Below are 17,149 nucleotides of genomic sequence, written 5' to 3'. Positions count from 1 at the left end.
GTGTGTGTGTTTTATTTTCTTACCTAGTTATTACTATTTTGTTGTTTTAATTTTCAATTTTATTTAATTTTAGTCAAATATAGCCTACATTAGATTGAAGGTAAACATTTACTGGCTTTTAAAAGTAGAGGCACTAAATTGACAGAGTTTTAAAATTGTAGACCTCAAATAGTAAAAAAAGAATACTTAAAATAGAAAGAAAAAAAAAACACACTAATTAGAAATAAAGTGAGAATGTTCATACATACTTGCTACACATCAAAACGCAAATGTATCAATTTAATGACTATGTATGCATTTGATAAAAACTTCCATAAATATTTTTTTTAAAAAAAAAAAACATCTCGTAATCTTAAATAGCAAAAATACAAAATAGAGACACTCAAATAAAAAATAAAAGAAAAATTATATAAAAACTCTTATCTTTTAGCATAGTTACACTTTGCAACTATAGTTTTGACAAAATAAATTTTACATTCTATTGTTTACATGGTTATCTTTACTTTATATATCAGTTAAAAAATTTGCCAACTCAGTCAACAAAAGAGTTTGAAATATTACAGAATTACCATTATAATAGTTTTGATATACCAAGTGCCCTTATAACTTCTACATCTTCTTCTTCCTCGAACCACCATTTTTGCTTCTTCTTTTTCCACAATCATACTCCTTTTTTTTCACATTTAGATCCTTTTTTTTTTAGTTTCAAATCCATGATAATAAACTAAATAAATTAAATTAAAATTGAATACAAACCTTTTTTTTTTACAACACAACACACATGAATCAAAAAATTAAAAATAAAAACAACCAATAAATTTTAAAACAAATTCAATTATAATCCATCATCTTTCTCTTTTTTATTATTGCCCTAATCTTATGCTATTAATAACATTTTAAATAAAATATTGAAGAGTTTAAACTGGTTAGGTTTTATAGTTAGAATAAATAATTTTTTTAACATTTATTTTCAACAATAATTTTTTTATTTATTCAATTAAAAACAAGCATCACGTTCTCTATTAAACATGTTTTTTTTAATCTAAAAAATTCATTAACAATATTAAAAGTTTAAAATTAATTTTTAATCTAGCCCGCAACAGAGTGATATAACTTTTTAATAATTACTATATACAATGAAACTTGTGTTTGAGATTTAATTAAAAATATATATTTTTTAATTTATTTTTAAATAAAATACTTTAAAAAACTAAAACTATCAAAATCTTTATTATAGTAGCAACACCACCACTACTCGACAAAATCCCAACGGCCAATGTAATCCAAGCACTACACATCCTCCAACCGTTAACTTAAAATAACACAACCATTTGAACATCGATGGTCCTTGTCTGGTCTCAGAAGACGAAAGAATCATGGACAGGAATCCTTAACCAATATTTCCAAATACAGCAACATCACCTAACTGCTAGCCCCCCCTTCTTTTTCCTCCTCATAAAGAGCCCCAAAAAAGTTTCTTTCTTATTCACTCTCCACCCATTTACTAAATCAAAACAGTAACTATTATTTCTTCGACCCCCCATAAATCAAAACAAGAAAAGATTCTATCTTTTTAATCTTTGGACACCCAAAGAACGTTGGATTTTAGTTATAGTTAATAGCTATTTAGTAACATGAGTTTAGGGTTCAAGAATTCCCTATTTTTTGGCCAGTTCAATACTGTCCAGTTAGGGAGTTCCAAATCCAGAAGCCAAAAACATAGGATTCTGTCTATAGAACCTGTCCGAACCTCAGTTCTCGATGGTTATATTGTACCCAGAAACATAAAAGGCAAAATTGACAATCTTGGTAAAGTAAAGTTGAATAAGGACTTTGTTTTGAGGTCAAAGTCAGTGTTGACTGTGGATAAAGAGGTGGATGTTGATGGAAATGGAGAGTTGGGTAGAGAGAGGAGCAATTACGATGCAATTGTTATTGGGTCTGGTATCGGTGGGTTGGTTGCTGCTACACAGTTGGCAGTGAAGGGAGCTAAAGTTTTGGTCTTGGAGAAGTATGTGATTCCTGGTGGGAGTTCTGGGTATTATGAGAGGGATGGATATACTTTTGATGTTGGCTCTTCTGTTATGTTTGGTTTCAGTGATAAGGTCAGTTGATATTGTTTAGTTCTTCTCTTTCGTTATTTGTCATGTGTGCAGTGTTTTTTTTTTATTATTATTTGTTTGTTAATGAATTGATTTTTTTGATGAAAAAATCGATGTTACTGATCGAGTTTAAAGAAGATTGTAATGCCGTTTGGTCTGATGTTGAAAATTCTAATTGTGTTTGGGAGCACTTGGATGGTTTTTGGGAGAAATGAGAAATTAAGTAACCTGTACAAGAATTCCATCCAATCACCAATGAGCAAATTTTCACGGAGAGAAGATAATGAAAAAAATTATCAGATACAATTTTCTCTTTGATGAATTGTTGGATACAAATTTTTTGGAATAGGTTTAAGTAGATTTTGCCAAGCTTATAGGTTTTTGCTTAAGTTTATCAGACTATAAGTTAGGAATTTGAGCTCAATGCGTTTAGAACTCCTAAACTTAAAGTTTTTTGTTGTTTATTTGTCCTTATTGTGCTAACTGAGCTATCTCTTTCTTACTTCTATTTACAATGTGCTTTGGTCAATCACAAAGGTCTTACGGATTATGTGCCTCAAATTTGCGCAGGGCAACCTAAATTTGATAACAAGGGCATTGGCAGCAGTTGGCTGTGAAATGGAGGTGATTCCTGACCCAACTACTGTCCATTTTCATCTACCCAATGACCTTTCTGTTCAAGTTCACAGAGAGTACATCGACTTCATCTCAGAACTTGCTGCTAAATTTCCCCATGAAAAGGATGGGATCCTTAAATTCTACGGTGAATGCTGGAAGGTACATGGATTGAGGTGAATGCTTACCTATCATCATTTTGCTTCTACTAGTTGATCTTTACTTACACCAGCATATATTTTATCGGGTAGATATTCAATGCCTTGAACTCTCTGGAACTGAAGTCACTTGAGGAGCCAATCTACCTGTTTGGACAATTTTTTCAGAAACCTCTTGAATGCTTGACACTGGGTATTCTTTCTTTCCTTCACTCAAATTTATAATTGATTTGAATGTGAGTTTGTTACATTCTCAATAGGTCTGCATCAATAGATGCTGTTTATGGCTGTTTACTTGCTCCAATCAGGATATCTTTTGTGCATCATTTGATTAAGGAAAACTGTTGCAGATTTTTGCAATCAGGTTTTAATGGAATTGTAAAATTATTTTTGAAAGTGAAGACGATGTAATTATATTTTTTAAGTTCCATAAGATTTTGTAATTACCAAAACTTCTCTTAATGTTCAAAGCTATTGCTACAATAGCTTAAAATAAAGTACTGTATCCTCCACATAAGATTTTGGGGAACTCTCAATTACTTGACAACTGCAGCACTACTTACATTACTTTCAGATTGACTGCTTAAAAGACAACGTGCTGGCCCCAAAAGATTTTGTAGCATTCTTTGATATCATATCGAGAAAATGTTTTGATTCACTTAAACCTGTTACAGATGTTTATCATGATCTTCTGGCTAGTTCTGAGGATGGGGCTTAGGACTGTCAATATTGAAAGTCACAGCACTTCTGGTCCTTGTGTTCTCTTTTCCATATCCTTCGTTAAGTCCCTTTTGTCATACATGTTTTTCCTCTTCGTAGAGAACTAGAGCAATGAGACAAATTCTTATTTTCTAAACCTTTGTTTTCCTGTTCTTTTTACTGTCATGACTTTTTTTATGCATTTAAACAAAAACTAATTGGTCCCTTCTTTGGAACTTCTCTAATGTGACACTTCTATTCTGTGTAGCTTATTACCTTCCTCAAAATGCTGGAGATATTGCTCGGAAGTACATGAAGGATCCTCAGTTATTGTCTTTCATTGATGCAGAGGTGCAATACTGAAACTTCAAATCCTTGATAAAATTCTTTTGATTTTATCAGCTTTGGTTATCTACAGAGAGTTACAATATCAAAAGATGTTCTGTCTGTTGTTTTTCTGCAGTGTTTCATAGTGAGCACAGTCAATGCTTTGCAGACTCCAATGATCAATGCGGCCATGGTGAGCAATTTAAATAACTTTTGACCCCTCTTATGCATGTTCTTATCCTTTTTTTTCCTATTGGCACCAGGTCCTATGTGATAGGCATTTTGGAGGGATCAATTACCCTGTTGGTGGGGTTGGTGGAATTGCGAAGTCCTTATCAAAAGGTCTGGTTGATCAGGGCAGTGAAATACTTTACAGGGCAAATGTGACCAACATCATTCTTGAGCATGGAAAGGCTGTGAGTTTGACCTAGTGGATAAATGATGCTAGAATTGGAATACTTGATTTTATACATGAAAAAAAAAATTGTTTTTGTTATTTATGTTAGTTTCAGATGAATTTGGTAGGTAGGAGTAAGGCTTTCAGATGGAAGGGAGTTCTTTGGAAAAACCATAATCTCAAATGCTACTAGATGGGATACCTTTGGTTAGTTTTGGAAGATTCTGTCATTTTAATTTATTTGATCGTACCATAACCTTCAGCTGCTTTCGCTACACTGGACTTTTAGTTATTATGAAGCAAAATGTGTCGCAGGGAAGTTGTTAAAAGGAGAAACCCTTCCAAAAGAAGAAGAAAATTTCCAAAAAGTTTATGTTAAGGCTCCATCTTTTCTTTCCATTCACATGGGTGTTAAAGCCGAGGTTCTACCACCAGATACAGATTGCCACCATTTTGTGCTTGAGGTATTCATTTGCTCACAAACTGAGACCATTTATCTGGAATTGTGAACTTGATACGTTTAACTTTAATTCTTTCATTTATGTCGTAGGATGACTGGGCAAGATTAGAGGAGCCTTATGGAAGCATATTTCTAAGCATTCCAACTGTTCTTGATTCGTCATTGGCTCCTGAAGGCCATCATATACTTCACATATTTACAACATCTTCCATTGAAGACTGGGAGGTTCAATACCGTAACTTTTAAGTGAACAGTATTACTTAAATGTCTTATATCCCTCCCTCCCCCTGTCAGCTAAATTCCTAATTGCTGGATTAAACTGTTTAGGGACTCTCGACAAAGGACTATGAGGCCAAGAAGAAGGTTGTGGCTGATGAGATTATAAGCAGATTGGAGAAGAAACTTTTTCCCGGGATCAGATCATCAATTGCTTTCATGGAGGTATATATCACATTATTATGCAAGTACATATACATTGAAGAATGTAAAGAAGATAAATTGTGTCAGGTGATGGCCGATGAGAAGGAGATGATCATACCTTATGGACACAAGCCCTGAATGATACAAATAAGTTCATTAACCAACATCAAGTGATTGATCCTTTGAGAGGCTTTAAATCCACGAATTTCTTTACATTTGAATAAGACATCCCTCCTATCCATTTTTTACTTTAATAACTGCATGCTTTATTTGGTGGGAGCTCATTCAAATATCTCATGTTCCAAGTGTCAGTGAAAGGAATACCATGCTTATCTTCGACTCTTTAGTCCTTCAAATCTGATCTGGCCTTTAAAAGTACATGCAATCATGGCAGGTGGGTTCACCCAAGACGCACAGGCGGTACCTGGCTCGTGATAAGGGTACTTATGGACCAATGCCACGCAGAACTCCTAAAGGTTTATTGGGAATGCCATTCAATACGACGGTAAGTCCAATCATGACCTGTCATGAATGTCACAGTAATTGTTGGTTTTGAAATCATTGAAGTAAGAAATACTCTTGAGGCTATTAGCCTCTTCCCTTCACCAATGGCGCATCACTTTCTTACTTGACTTCTCTGGTCCTCTCCCTCCAAAAGTGAAATGCCATTAACACTGGATGGAGCGTTAATAGCCCCTTCCTCTCAAGTCTGTCAATTGGGTTGGGTCATGACATGATGAAACTTGCAGGCTGTAGATGGTCTTTACTGTGTTGGCGATAGCTGCTTTCCAGGACAGGGCGTGATAGCTGTAGCTTTTTCAGGAGTAATGTGTGCTCATCGAGTAGCTGCTGATATTGGTAAGCTAGAAACCTTTTTCTCATTCTAAATAGGTTTTGATAGTTCAGCTAACCATTTGCGAGAGCATGGTTAGATCATAGTAGACATTATAGATATGTAGTATCTCCATTGAGGATGTAATGAATACCAACCCCAATAAACCTTCAAGCCTTCAAGGTGTTTTTTTTTTTCTTTTTTTTTTTTTCCCGAGATCTATTCAAATACTATCCTACCTTTAGGTGCTAGGACAAAAAGTAATTTGCATGTCAACTTTATTAGCCTCTTACATTCTTTTAAATGACTAGATTTTTTAATTTTATCACAGGCATTGAGAAAAGGTCTCCTGTACTGGATGCTGCTCTCCTTCGGCTTCTTGGCTGGTTAAGGACCTTGGCATGAGAACAGAGAAAAGAATAACGTTACCCACATCAAGACATTTTTACCCGTAAAAACACAGGTCAATAATCAATTACTGAGTGGAAATAACCTATAAGAGGTTAAAGCCAAGTAAAATTGCCAACAGGCCTGTCACAAAGCTTGTTGGTCGAATCACTGCAGGTAAGATTTGGCTGGATCAATCTTACAGAGCTGTTGAGGGATGAATATGTAAGATTTTTGCTCTTCGTTTTTCCCTCTCAATTTGGTGTCTGATTAGAAATTACTGGTGGGTCTATCTGTGTATTTGGCGGTTACTGTTGGCAATTTTCTTTTGAGGAATACAGTAATAAAGTACCATCAAATCATATGCCTTACCATGTTCTTCATTCACACACTTTTAGAATTTACTAATTTCAATAGATATGCTCGAGTCATAGCTAGGTATGTAACAATCATTACATTACTGCATTTATTAATATAAAAGATAAGCTTGTGAATTTGAACTTCTTATGACGTGATAACATTTCTAGGAATTCTCCACATGTAAAAATCGTCTCACATGGCTAAGATAATGCATAAATGTTGTCGTTGAGGCCTTTGCTATCCAAAAATCTTCTTGGAGCTGAAAATTTGATATCTCTGGATTGGTAGCCATCGCTTGTATCCCTTTTTCTGATCCGTGGAATGCAAGTTTTCATGGAATAGATCTTTGAAGTCAACGTGGAAGCCCATAATTGCTCTGAATATTGTAGCTTACTACGCACTAAGCTTCATTCTCCGCAAGGAAATATAAGCCAAGAGACGGTAGCCGAAAACCATTGCCACCAGGGCACCAACTTCCGTCAAACCACTGTCTATTCCAATACCATTTATAGCCGGTGTCGTATGTTCATATTGAACCTTGAGAAGCAGCTTATAGGTGTGGTAGTTGAAAGACATATAGCGGATCCAAGATACAAATACTGGAACTTTCTGCAAAAGTGAAGACCATGTGTGATCATTTGTGTCAAGGTAAAAAAATATTGAATCAAAACTAATTCTAGGAGAGAGTTATTATTTAGTGAAGTAATGAATTTCAGTCCTGATTGCTTGCTTTGAAACTCCAATATTGATAGTAGAGGTTATCGAGTATCTTTTTCTATCGGTCAAGCAATGTCAGGAAAATGAGTCATGTGGTGCGAATCCAAAATTCAATATTTATGAAAAAATCACTCAAATATTTCATTAGAGAGGAGCAATATAGAGTAATGTGCGTAATGATCTTTGATGAACTTCACCTTCACAAAATACCCTCCAGCCAGCATGAAGGTCATCACAGTAACTGAAGCCAGAGTTGTGGCCCTCTTTAAGTCCATCAGGGTAGCCCCAATGGCCAGTCCGAGTCCCTGCCATGCAGAAATGCTTGGTTAAATACATAAATTTCTTATGCTTTTGGCACCCTTCTTCTTTAGTATTGCAGAGAAGGCTTACCTGAGCAGCAACAATGCAGAGAAAAACCGTGAGCATGGTTAGGAAAAAGGGAGCAGCACTGATTCTCAAGCCTGCCATGAAGTAGACGACGAGAAGAAAAAGTACTGGTAGTATTAGATCAAGTGGAAGGTCACTTGTAGTCCTCGCCAAAAAATATGCACTTAGTCTGTACATGTCAGCTGCACGTTCTTTACTCAACATGGCTCTTTCTTGGGGAAATGTGAAGATTGCTGTGAATACTGGAAAAAATCCCCAGAAAACAGCAATGAAGAATAGCAGCCCTGCCTGTAATGCAAGAAGGTTTATGTTTCCTAAGTTAGCGAATTGATATAATTAGTGTAAAGGAGCTTCAGGAAACAACGAATATGCTTCTATGATTACGAGCCAGACTAATTTTTTGGTAATTCAGCTGATATTCAATGGTTTCGGATAGGTTTTCAGAGAGTTGCTTTAGTAAACTTTGAGCCTTAAATGGCAATGAGAATGTCCACGGGTTGATCTTGACCGGACCATTATTTACCTGATCTTGCAAACCTTTAGGGCTACTACTATCTGACTTCCACCATAGTAATCCCAGGATAATTGCAGTAGAGAGAACTTGGGTGATTCGCAACCAGCTAAAATAGTCATGCCGCCTTTCTTTGATTCCTCTGCAGAACAATATCGTGTATTGTTCCCACCAGCTTGCACCCCATTGTCGCTTCCGGGAAGATACTTTTGACTTCACCTCTTCATCAAGGGGTATAGGAACCATAAGTTTCTTCTTCTCTTTGTCTGCAACTCGAGTCTCGTAGGCCTCCACGAGATACTGTTTTTTTTACAGAAACATTCTCTAGTTAAACAGCGGCTTTTGTTACAAAAGCAAAAATTCGCGTGCATAAGACTTCGTTACCTCATGTACAACCGCAGGAGATGGCTTCCCGTTTCTCGTTTCAGCCTCTGAATTCCCTATTTGCACTTTATCATCCAGTTCAGATGGGACAGAAACATCATTTATATTGCCATTTGCAAGGTCTAGCAAGAACTCTGCTGGGTTCATGGCAATAAGAGGGTCGCAACCTATAGATGAGAAATACAGCATTGCTTCTGATGCTTTTCCAAAATAAAGCAAACTCCCTTTCCCAAGAAGAATCAACTTGTCAAATTTGTGGAAGAGTCTACTCGATGGCTGGTGGATTGTTGTCACCACAGTTTTCCCACCCTGCCATTAGATTGAAACAGGTAATTAGTAGCATAAAAACGCAACACTCCAACAAAATCTCTTGAGAGAAGGGACAAAAACTTGAATACGTATCCCAAATAGAATACCTCTGCTATATCTTGTAACAACTGCACTGTCCTTAAAGCAGTTGTAGAATCCAATCCTGAGGTTGGTTCATCAAGGAACAAGAGTGAAGGATTGATTATAATCTCATTGCCAATGCAAACTCTTTTCCTCTCCCCACCTGACACACCTCGCACAAATGAGCCTCCGATCATAGTGTCTTGGCACCTGGGCACATCAATTAGCTTTCAAGAATGAGCAAGATTAATCAGAAGCTGCTGAATTTATTTCTCTTATGACCATTCTTGAATTGAATTATGATTACAGTTATGCTCATGGTTGATGATGATATGAAAAACAGAATTCACTACCTCTCTAAGCCTAGCTCATAGATGACATCAATTGCTCGTTTTTGCTTCTGTTCTTTTGTCAATGTCTTTGGCAATCGAAGGAGGGCCGCATATGTCAATGTTTCTTTCACTGTAAGGTGAGGAAACAGAACGTCGTCTTGTGTCACGAATCCGATCCTGCCATATGATTTTGATGTGCATTTGCACTGATTCAAATTTCTATTCGTACATGTAATGTAACAAAAATTTCAACTTAGATGAGTGCAGGTTCTTGTTTCTTTTCATTGATTTTCAGTCACGGATCACGATGAGGAACAATAACGAATAGCAGGTCATTTCAGTTCTATAACAGCCAGTAGTGAAGAAAGTAACTAACCAGTCATGCACTGATATTTAAGTTTCTTACCTACTTTTTAGAAACTTGGAGTATGGTTGGTCATTGTAAGTGAGTGAACCACCAACAGTGGTCTGATTTAACCTTCCGCCAATCAGATTCAAAAGTGTTGTCTTCCCACTTCCTGAAGGTCCCATAAGCGCCAAAACTTCCCCCGGATCTACTGAACCACTGATTCCATTCAAGATATCCTTCTCCTCGGTTGAGGTCATTCCTTTGATAATCACCTTATATGTGACATCTGTGAACTGCAGATTCCGAAAGAAGAACAAAGTTCAGTTCTGTAAATGGTGGCAGCTTTCATTGTTACATGATTATTCAATATATAGCTTGTCAGATATGAAGTCTTGTATGATAAAAACTTAAGAAAAACTGTCCATACCCTTCTTTCCTTACATACAAGCATTGCTTTTTCGCAATGCTTGGGCTCGACTGGGGGACTGGTCTGGGTAGACTAATGAAAACAAGTGCTCTATCCTCAAATGCATGTTTCTTACAAGTGTTAATGGAACTCTCTTAAGACCCCGTTAAATTGTGTCATGGCAAGTTAAGATATTGTGCTGCATATTATTTTTGTTGGAAAGAAGGGAGAGTCTTGTACAAAAATATCATATAGAATGAAACTCTGTACAAGACTGAACCTGACCATGCTAGCTAGCCATATTCTATGGAACGCGTTGATTTGCTAGATCATAATTCCCCGTCCTTGCCTGTCCAAATAGAATGTATCGACATCAACCCGTGTCAGTACCATTAGGAAAGGCATGTTTGAACACTACCGGTGCATGCTGGCTCTACATGGAGAATAATAAACAAGATAGGAAACCTGCAGCATGGCAAAATTTGTTACCTTCAGGTAAATTGGCAAGGTAGGTTCAGTTTGAAATTTCGGCTTCCTGGTTCCAGCTTCAAGATCCTCCGCTGCAACAACCATTGATATAACGCTTTGTGAACTAATGAAAGAATCAAGATTTTTCAATGTAAAACTTGCTGTTGTTTTGCTTCTTGATTTACAACTAACATGGGAATGGGATTGCTATGAAAGTGGTATGTGATGAGCATTATAAGTAATGCCATTTTGGCCAGTTTCTCCCCTTCAAATTATTGGTTCCAGCTTATGCCAGTTGAATGACCGGATAGTTCACATCTGAACTTGAAATGAGAGAGTGATTTGTGTCGTATCTTTTTTCACCCTTTTGTGGTCACAATAATTCCCGAATATGTGGCTGTAATAGTCACAATTCAAAGATCCCAGCAAAGTCAATCAACTCTAAAAGAACCCTTCACCTAAATATCATGTGAGATTAAGAGTTTTATCAACAAAAGCGGATCACAGCAGAAAAGGAGAAGTGTTGAGATCATTTTCAAAAGTCACATTTGATTTAGCAGGCGAATGATTTTTGCCAAGAACATCGGAAATAATAACCTTAATGAAAGTTACTTAAAGGCAACAAGTCAGCAAAATCTGAGAGCTCGGGGCCCAATTATCTATCATTTTGAATTTTGATGATCAAATATAGGATGCTTCAGGGCCCATATGGAAGACTTTTATTCCAGCATCACATTCGTGCCTCCTCCTTATCAGTACTCTCTTGGTACAGAGGATGCAGACAAAGAGACTCGGCTCCTAACAGATTTATTACCCCAGAAGTATCAGCAAGTGAAAACAATTTACACTGTCGGGAAGAAAATGCGAGACTTGCAAACAAGACGCAAGAGGACAAAAATGTTTTTTTTTTTGTTTGCAAAAACAGAAGATGGATTTGATGTGGATTAAGCATATCTATTATTGAAGAAAAGCAAAAAATTAGGATAGGATAAATACCATATACCGATCAAGTATAGTACTGTAGATTTGTAACTACAAAAAACATTTGGATATGCGAAATCAAGCTACCCCGAGCCGGAAATGGTGTAAAGAAAGAAAAAAAAGAGAGATAGAAACTATATGGATACTTAGCTAATGGTTATGAGAAGAGATTGGATATTATCAACCTTCCATAAACACCAGTAACTTTGGATATGAAAAAAAAATCATCAAGTGATCTGCTTGCTAATCTGTCAAACTCAATTTCTAGTTCGATTTGAGTTTTAAAAAAATCAAATTAGAAGCAACTTGATTTGATTCCGAGTTACTTGAAAAAATTATTTAAAATAATATTATTATAGCTTTTTCTCAAGAAGATACTGAAACGAAGATTATATGAGCTTATTTAACAAGTAGCTTATATCTTGAGATTGATCAATAATGTAGAGCGCACTGGGGGGGGGGGGGTGACTGGAAGAAGTGCAGTTTTTTTCTTTTGATTGGTAGGCAAGGGACCCACCACTCTGGCTTCACAAGTGGAAGTGATACCATTGTCACTTTCTTCCCAAGGTCAGAAAGTGGCCCTTTTTCCCTGTTGAAATGTCGCTCACATTTAAAGTTTGGGGAAGCTTGCTGCCTAACTTTCTCGTACATACACTGATTATATATTTGCTCTTAGCTTTACCAATCATATGCTAAGTTCTCAGATAAATGGATAGATTCCTGCTGCTATATTTAGAATAAAAGTGAGTTTAAAGCAGTAGTTTTTCATGGATACAACGAAAAAACATTAAGAAAACAAGTTGTGTTCCTATTTCTGTTGCCCAGATACCAAAAAAACCCAAAAAACACAGAACCAAGGAGATGGACTCGATCATCGATGCCAAAGACACCATTTTCAAACTATGGTGTTTGAAGAAAACTAAGCAGCATGCATGAACACACACACAGAACCAAGCTAGTTTTAAGAAATCCTGAAATCACATTTATGTTGTTCTGATCATCACCAAATTAATATGCAGGTGGTGTGTAACCCATTGTGACTTGTACTTCATGGCTAGCTAAGGGTCTACTTTTCTAGAATGAAACCTTTTCGGCTAGAGAAAAAACTGGTGAACGATAAATAAACCTGTACACCAACCATATATATATTCAAGTGGACCACAAAAAACCATACGAAATTATAATAACTACAACCACATGCTGAGTAGCTGCATGAATTATAAAAGAAAATATATATTGTGTGTGTATACTTACGTATATCATCGTCGCTAAACGGCTTGGAGTCCGCTATATCATCAGGTGGCATGTTGAAGCCAGTGAAGGAGAAAGAGAAGCCCAGGCTGGCACTAGAGGCTCGGCTTAGAGCTGCTCCGCTGCTGACGTCATCCAGGTCAAACTTCATTTGGGCACTCCTTGACTTCCGAATGTGTGTGTTTTTGTTACCACCCGAAGTGCTGCGTCCCGGTGAGGCTGCCATCATCAGCCGCTTGCTAGACTTCCTCGAGAGTGTCCCGACACTGCTGCCATCAGAAACTGCGATTGCCTCGTTGTTCGAAGGAGATTTAAACGCCGCTGCCACTGTCTCCACCAACTGTTCCGATCTTGTTCTCGCTAAGGATGTGTTCCCTTTCTCCATCTTATAATCTTCCAAACAGTATGAAAGAAAATAAAAACATTAGGTTGGTTTAATTCAGCATTAATATGAGATTTAACAATGACAAAAAAAAAGGGTTAAATGTTCAGATAAATTAAGGAATGACGAACATTGCTTGACATTATTCCCGGGCTTGGGAAAAAGTACATAAAAAAACCAGAAAAAAGTTTCTTTTTTTTTTCCAAACGCTGTAAGCAACTAACATAATATAAAACTGTAGACCTTTGTTACCTTTTGAAAATGAAGTTGCTCACAAAATGGTATATACTAACAAGTGAGAATATATAATAATAGATCTCAGTAGATATGTAAGAAGAAGAAAAGACTCAAGATGTGCGTAGCTTGCTGGTAGAAAACGGAGAGCAAGCTAGAGAAAGAGGGAGGGATGGAGATCTTGATATATATAGATATAGACTCAAAGATGAGTTAAAGGAGGAAGCATTCGTTTAAGCAATGAGGGGAGGGGGGGGAATATAAATAAGAGAGAGCTGGCCTCCATGGAAACAGAAAGATCGATGGAGAGCTTTGAAGAAGAAGATAACAAAATATACTGTGCTGGTACAAAAGGACTTGCCCTAGTACTCGTACCTTGAGATTGTAGCTAGCTAGGCTAAAGATTAAGGACAAGAAGGAAGACACTTGAGAGAAGTTATGTCCTTTCGAGGTTATTGTAAAAAAGGTGTCAACTGCAACTCTCCTATACGAACAGTATGGGGGCAGCAGCCAGTCCTTATAAGGTGCATTTAAGAGGGTCAGCCACCTCGTTACCAAAAACACCCCTAGACTTTTCAATTATGCCTGCTAAGTTGTGATAATAACCTCACTTGTTAACAATTAATATGAGCATATAATTCCACAGTTATAGCTGTGATTATATTTTCAGACATCACATTACGAGATTCGAATCCTGATTCCAACGTCGATCATACTCATCCAGCCCTACCATCCTAGCCCTACACGTGTTCGGATAGAGCACCATTGTGCTAAGTCTGAGATCTGCTTTCGATTCTGCATCAACATCCGAGCTAAGGTATACAGGCAAGCAAACGAGGCTTTTAACATTAATTGTGTTCTAGCCTTATTAGGTTGTTTGATGTGCCGGCTATTGGACCGGAGCAGAGCGACGGAGGCCATGGATTTTGTTTCTTGGGGACATATGGGATGGCATCTGTCGAAAACATGAGGTCTTGGTGGCGCTTCACGTTGCCTGCTCAAGAGGGAATTTAGCAAGTTCTTGGAATGTTCAAGCCACATGCGTGTTTTCTTCTCTCTTTTCTCCAAAATGGCTACTATAAATTCCAATGTTATTTATCTGTCCTGTTTGTGACATCATTGCTGAGACTGTTGACGTTAAGCTAAAATCATAGACATGCAATTATATAAACTTTAATCTTATCCGTGATGTCATTAATAGGACAAAACTAACTTTTATATATGTGTGTGTGTGTGTCTGTGTCTGGATTTATTTTTTTAATATATGCGTAATTTGTTGTTATCCAAGGAGCGATGGTGGCAGTGAACTTAAATATTTTATTTTCAAACAGAACAAATTAGAATTTTCAATGATGCAGGAACTACCACCAGCATCTTAGCCACCCCCGCCATCAGAATCATTGCAGTGCATGTTCTTGTCACTACCAGCAAATCACAACTTATTGCCGCCATTAATCAACCCTAGCTATTACCATCACCGTCTTCACCGCCACACTGGTGGTGACACCATGATCAACCATAACTATTACAAGAAAACAATGGAAGGAATTTGCGAGAGGCCCGGTTTCAAGCTTCATTGTCCGGTGTCCCACGATATAAACTTGAGGAAGTACGGGCTCCGTTGCCATCGCTTACACAGTTCTCTTAATCCAACTCATGATTTGACACGACACGGAAATGGGATAGCAGTGGATTCAATATACTAAGGAAATGTCATTTTACCTTCACCAAATCATGAGTTTGGATACGAATCAAGGATGCGAGTGCCTTACGACTAAAATGTATGCATATCGTTGGTGCTTTCTTTTTTCCTGGATCTTTCATCATTTTTTTGTCTATTGAAATAATATATCTGGTAAGCAGCAAATCATTCGTATATTCATAAAAATATATATATATATTTTCGTACTATTTATTTTATGGTACAAACTTTAATAGAAAGTGACCTTACCATCCATCATACTAATCCTTCTAAAAAATATCTTCAATGCATTTCCATGTGCATTGTCTACTGAGATGCAAAGATCAAAGATGTAATGTCTACCTAAAGATTAAGGATGAAGAATATATTGGGTTTCGAATGTCGTTCACGTAATAGAAATAATATAATCAAAATTATTTGAGAGTCTCTAGGATTTTGTTAAAAAAATTTAAAATTTATTAGAAATATATTATTTGAAGATGTGGTTTTTTTTTGTTTAATAATTCTTTAAAGACGCTTAAATTATTGTAAAGTACCACAAGTTATCTAATTATACGGTTTTTAATGGTAATTCATATGAATCACTAATTTAAACATCATGTCATGTATTTAAGAGAACATCGACCAAGAACATTTTAGAAACAATAATTTGATGCAATATGAATATCATAATTCTAATAATTTTATAATTTTTTTTGCAAAGTATTTTTATCCAATGAACTTCATATTTACTTTAGATTCATCAATATAATATTATATGAATATTAAGAATAAATTAAGTTTTTATTAATAACAAATATATATTTTACATGAATATAATAATATCACGTGTAACCAACCAATTCACTACCAGGTATGTTATACTAACATATTAATTAGGCAATTTTAATGAATTAAGAAAAGTCACAAAATTTTGTTTTTCTCTCTCCCAATTGTTTCCTCTATTCTTATGCTCCTTAGCTTCTTTTTTTTCTTCTATCATTCCTTTCCAATTTACTCTTTAGTCCCGCGTCATAAATTCAAGAAAAAAAGGAAGAAAAACATACGTTTGTATTCTTTAATATGTCACTAGAAATCAGAAAGAGGGGCGGTGCCAGCCAGCAGAGGGCAAGCCACGTGACAGGGACGTGACCCGGTGAGGGGCACAGAAAGACAATCAGAGAGCATTTTTGGCAGTTAACAACAAAGCTTAACTAGCCGTCATTCCCTTGCCACGTGTGTACTGAAGAATCAGGATCGCTGACACCTCAGCAGTAGTAAGTGGCTGTGATTAACCTAACCCATTGCCTCGACACGTGGTGTGATGTTACTGTGTTTGCGTCTTGGATGCTTCCACGTTTCTGACATTGATTAATTAGTTAACGTGATCTTTTTGTTGAGTCATAGGCTGTCATTAGCCATTTATGAAAAGATCAAAAGGTTGATATAATCACATTCTCTTGGTGGGTTAATTTTGACGTGGCACTTTTAATTTAATTTTATCACACAGTGGCATTAATGCCATTAATTAATTTGGGGTGGTTCAGGTTATGCTAGGGAGCAGGGATCGGGTAAAACTTAGTCTATGCGGTAAATTGTGCACCCTTTTCCTTACCAAACAAAGAGGATGAAATTCAAAGACTTGTTACACATCAAAGACTTGTTACACAATCAATATGACTTTTTAGTATTACTATATCTGCCTATCCCATATGTTAATAATTGATGATTTGGGAGGTGAATAATGATTTTATATTAATTTATTGTAAATACCATTTATATATATATATATATATATGCGTGCGCTCCAAATTCTCTCGAGCATGTGTTTTTTTTATTGGATAATAAATAATATTTTAATAATAAATAGAAGATATGCACATTCAATTGCTAATAAAAATTTATTTTAAGATCAATTT

General features: G+C 36.3%; 2 protein-coding genes across 6 annotated transcripts; one reads left to right on the top strand and one right to left on the bottom strand.

Annotated features, from left to right (window-relative positions):
* Window positions 1-1,323: 1,323 nt before the first annotated feature.
* Window positions 1,324-6,780, top strand: LOC118049770 (prolycopene isomerase, chloroplastic). 3 transcript variants are annotated; one of them, XM_035059881.2, is made up of 13 exons: window positions 1,330-2,105; window positions 2,673-2,879; window positions 2,969-3,068; window positions 3,843-3,925; window positions 4,038-4,094; window positions 4,165-4,317; window positions 4,427-4,505; window positions 4,614-4,762; window positions 4,849-4,983; window positions 5,086-5,199; window positions 5,573-5,683; window positions 5,928-6,036; window positions 6,342-6,780. In XM_035059881.2, the coding sequence occupies exons 1-13, from the start codon at window positions 1,635-1,637 to the stop codon at window positions 6,413-6,415; spliced, it is 1,842 nt and encodes a 613-aa protein (XP_034915772.1). In that variant the 5' UTR covers window positions 1,330-1,634; the 3' UTR covers window positions 6,416-6,780. The 3 variants fall into 3 exon arrangements, with proteins under 3 accessions (XP_073261332.1, XP_034915772.1, XP_034915781.1); XM_035059890.2 differs by having other exon boundaries at window positions 2,053-2,109; XM_073405231.1 differs by lacking the exons at window positions 5,573-5,683; window positions 5,928-6,036; window positions 6,342-6,780 and adding an exon at window positions 5,266-5,554 and having other exon boundaries at window positions 1,324-2,105.
* A 58-nt stretch (window positions 6,781-6,838) lies between these two features.
* Window positions 6,839-14,053, bottom strand: LOC118049761 (ABC transporter G family member 22). Of its 3 annotated transcripts, none has more exons than XM_035059866.2 (11): window positions 13,925-14,053; window positions 12,937-13,326; window positions 10,723-10,793; window positions 9,885-10,120; window positions 9,500-9,655; window positions 9,173-9,356; window positions 8,757-9,065; window positions 8,385-8,672; window positions 7,865-8,149; window positions 7,672-7,779; window positions 6,839-7,366 (listed from the first exon to the last, which is right to left on the bottom strand). In XM_035059866.2, exons 2-11 carry the CDS (start codon window positions 13,316-13,318, stop codon window positions 7,151-7,153), a joined length of 2,235 nt encoding a protein of 744 aa, XP_034915757.1. In that variant the 5' UTR covers window positions 13,319-13,326; window positions 13,925-14,053; the 3' UTR covers window positions 6,839-7,150. The 3 variants fall into 3 exon arrangements, with proteins under 3 accessions (XP_034915757.1, XP_034915748.1, XP_073261331.1); XM_035059857.2 differs by having other exon boundaries at window positions 13,568-14,050; XM_073405230.1 differs by lacking the exon at window positions 13,925-14,053 and adding an exon at window positions 10,519-10,582 and having other exon boundaries at window positions 12,937-12,952.
* Window positions 14,054-17,149: the final 3,096 nt, after the last annotated feature.

This window comes from Populus alba, chromosome 16, assembly GCF_005239225.2.
Source record: "Populus alba chromosome 16, ASM523922v2, whole genome shotgun sequence".
Lineage (NCBI taxonomy): Eukaryota > Viridiplantae > Streptophyta > Magnoliopsida > Malpighiales > Salicaceae > Populus > Populus alba.
This window is presented reverse-complemented; position numbering and strand designations above follow the sequence as displayed.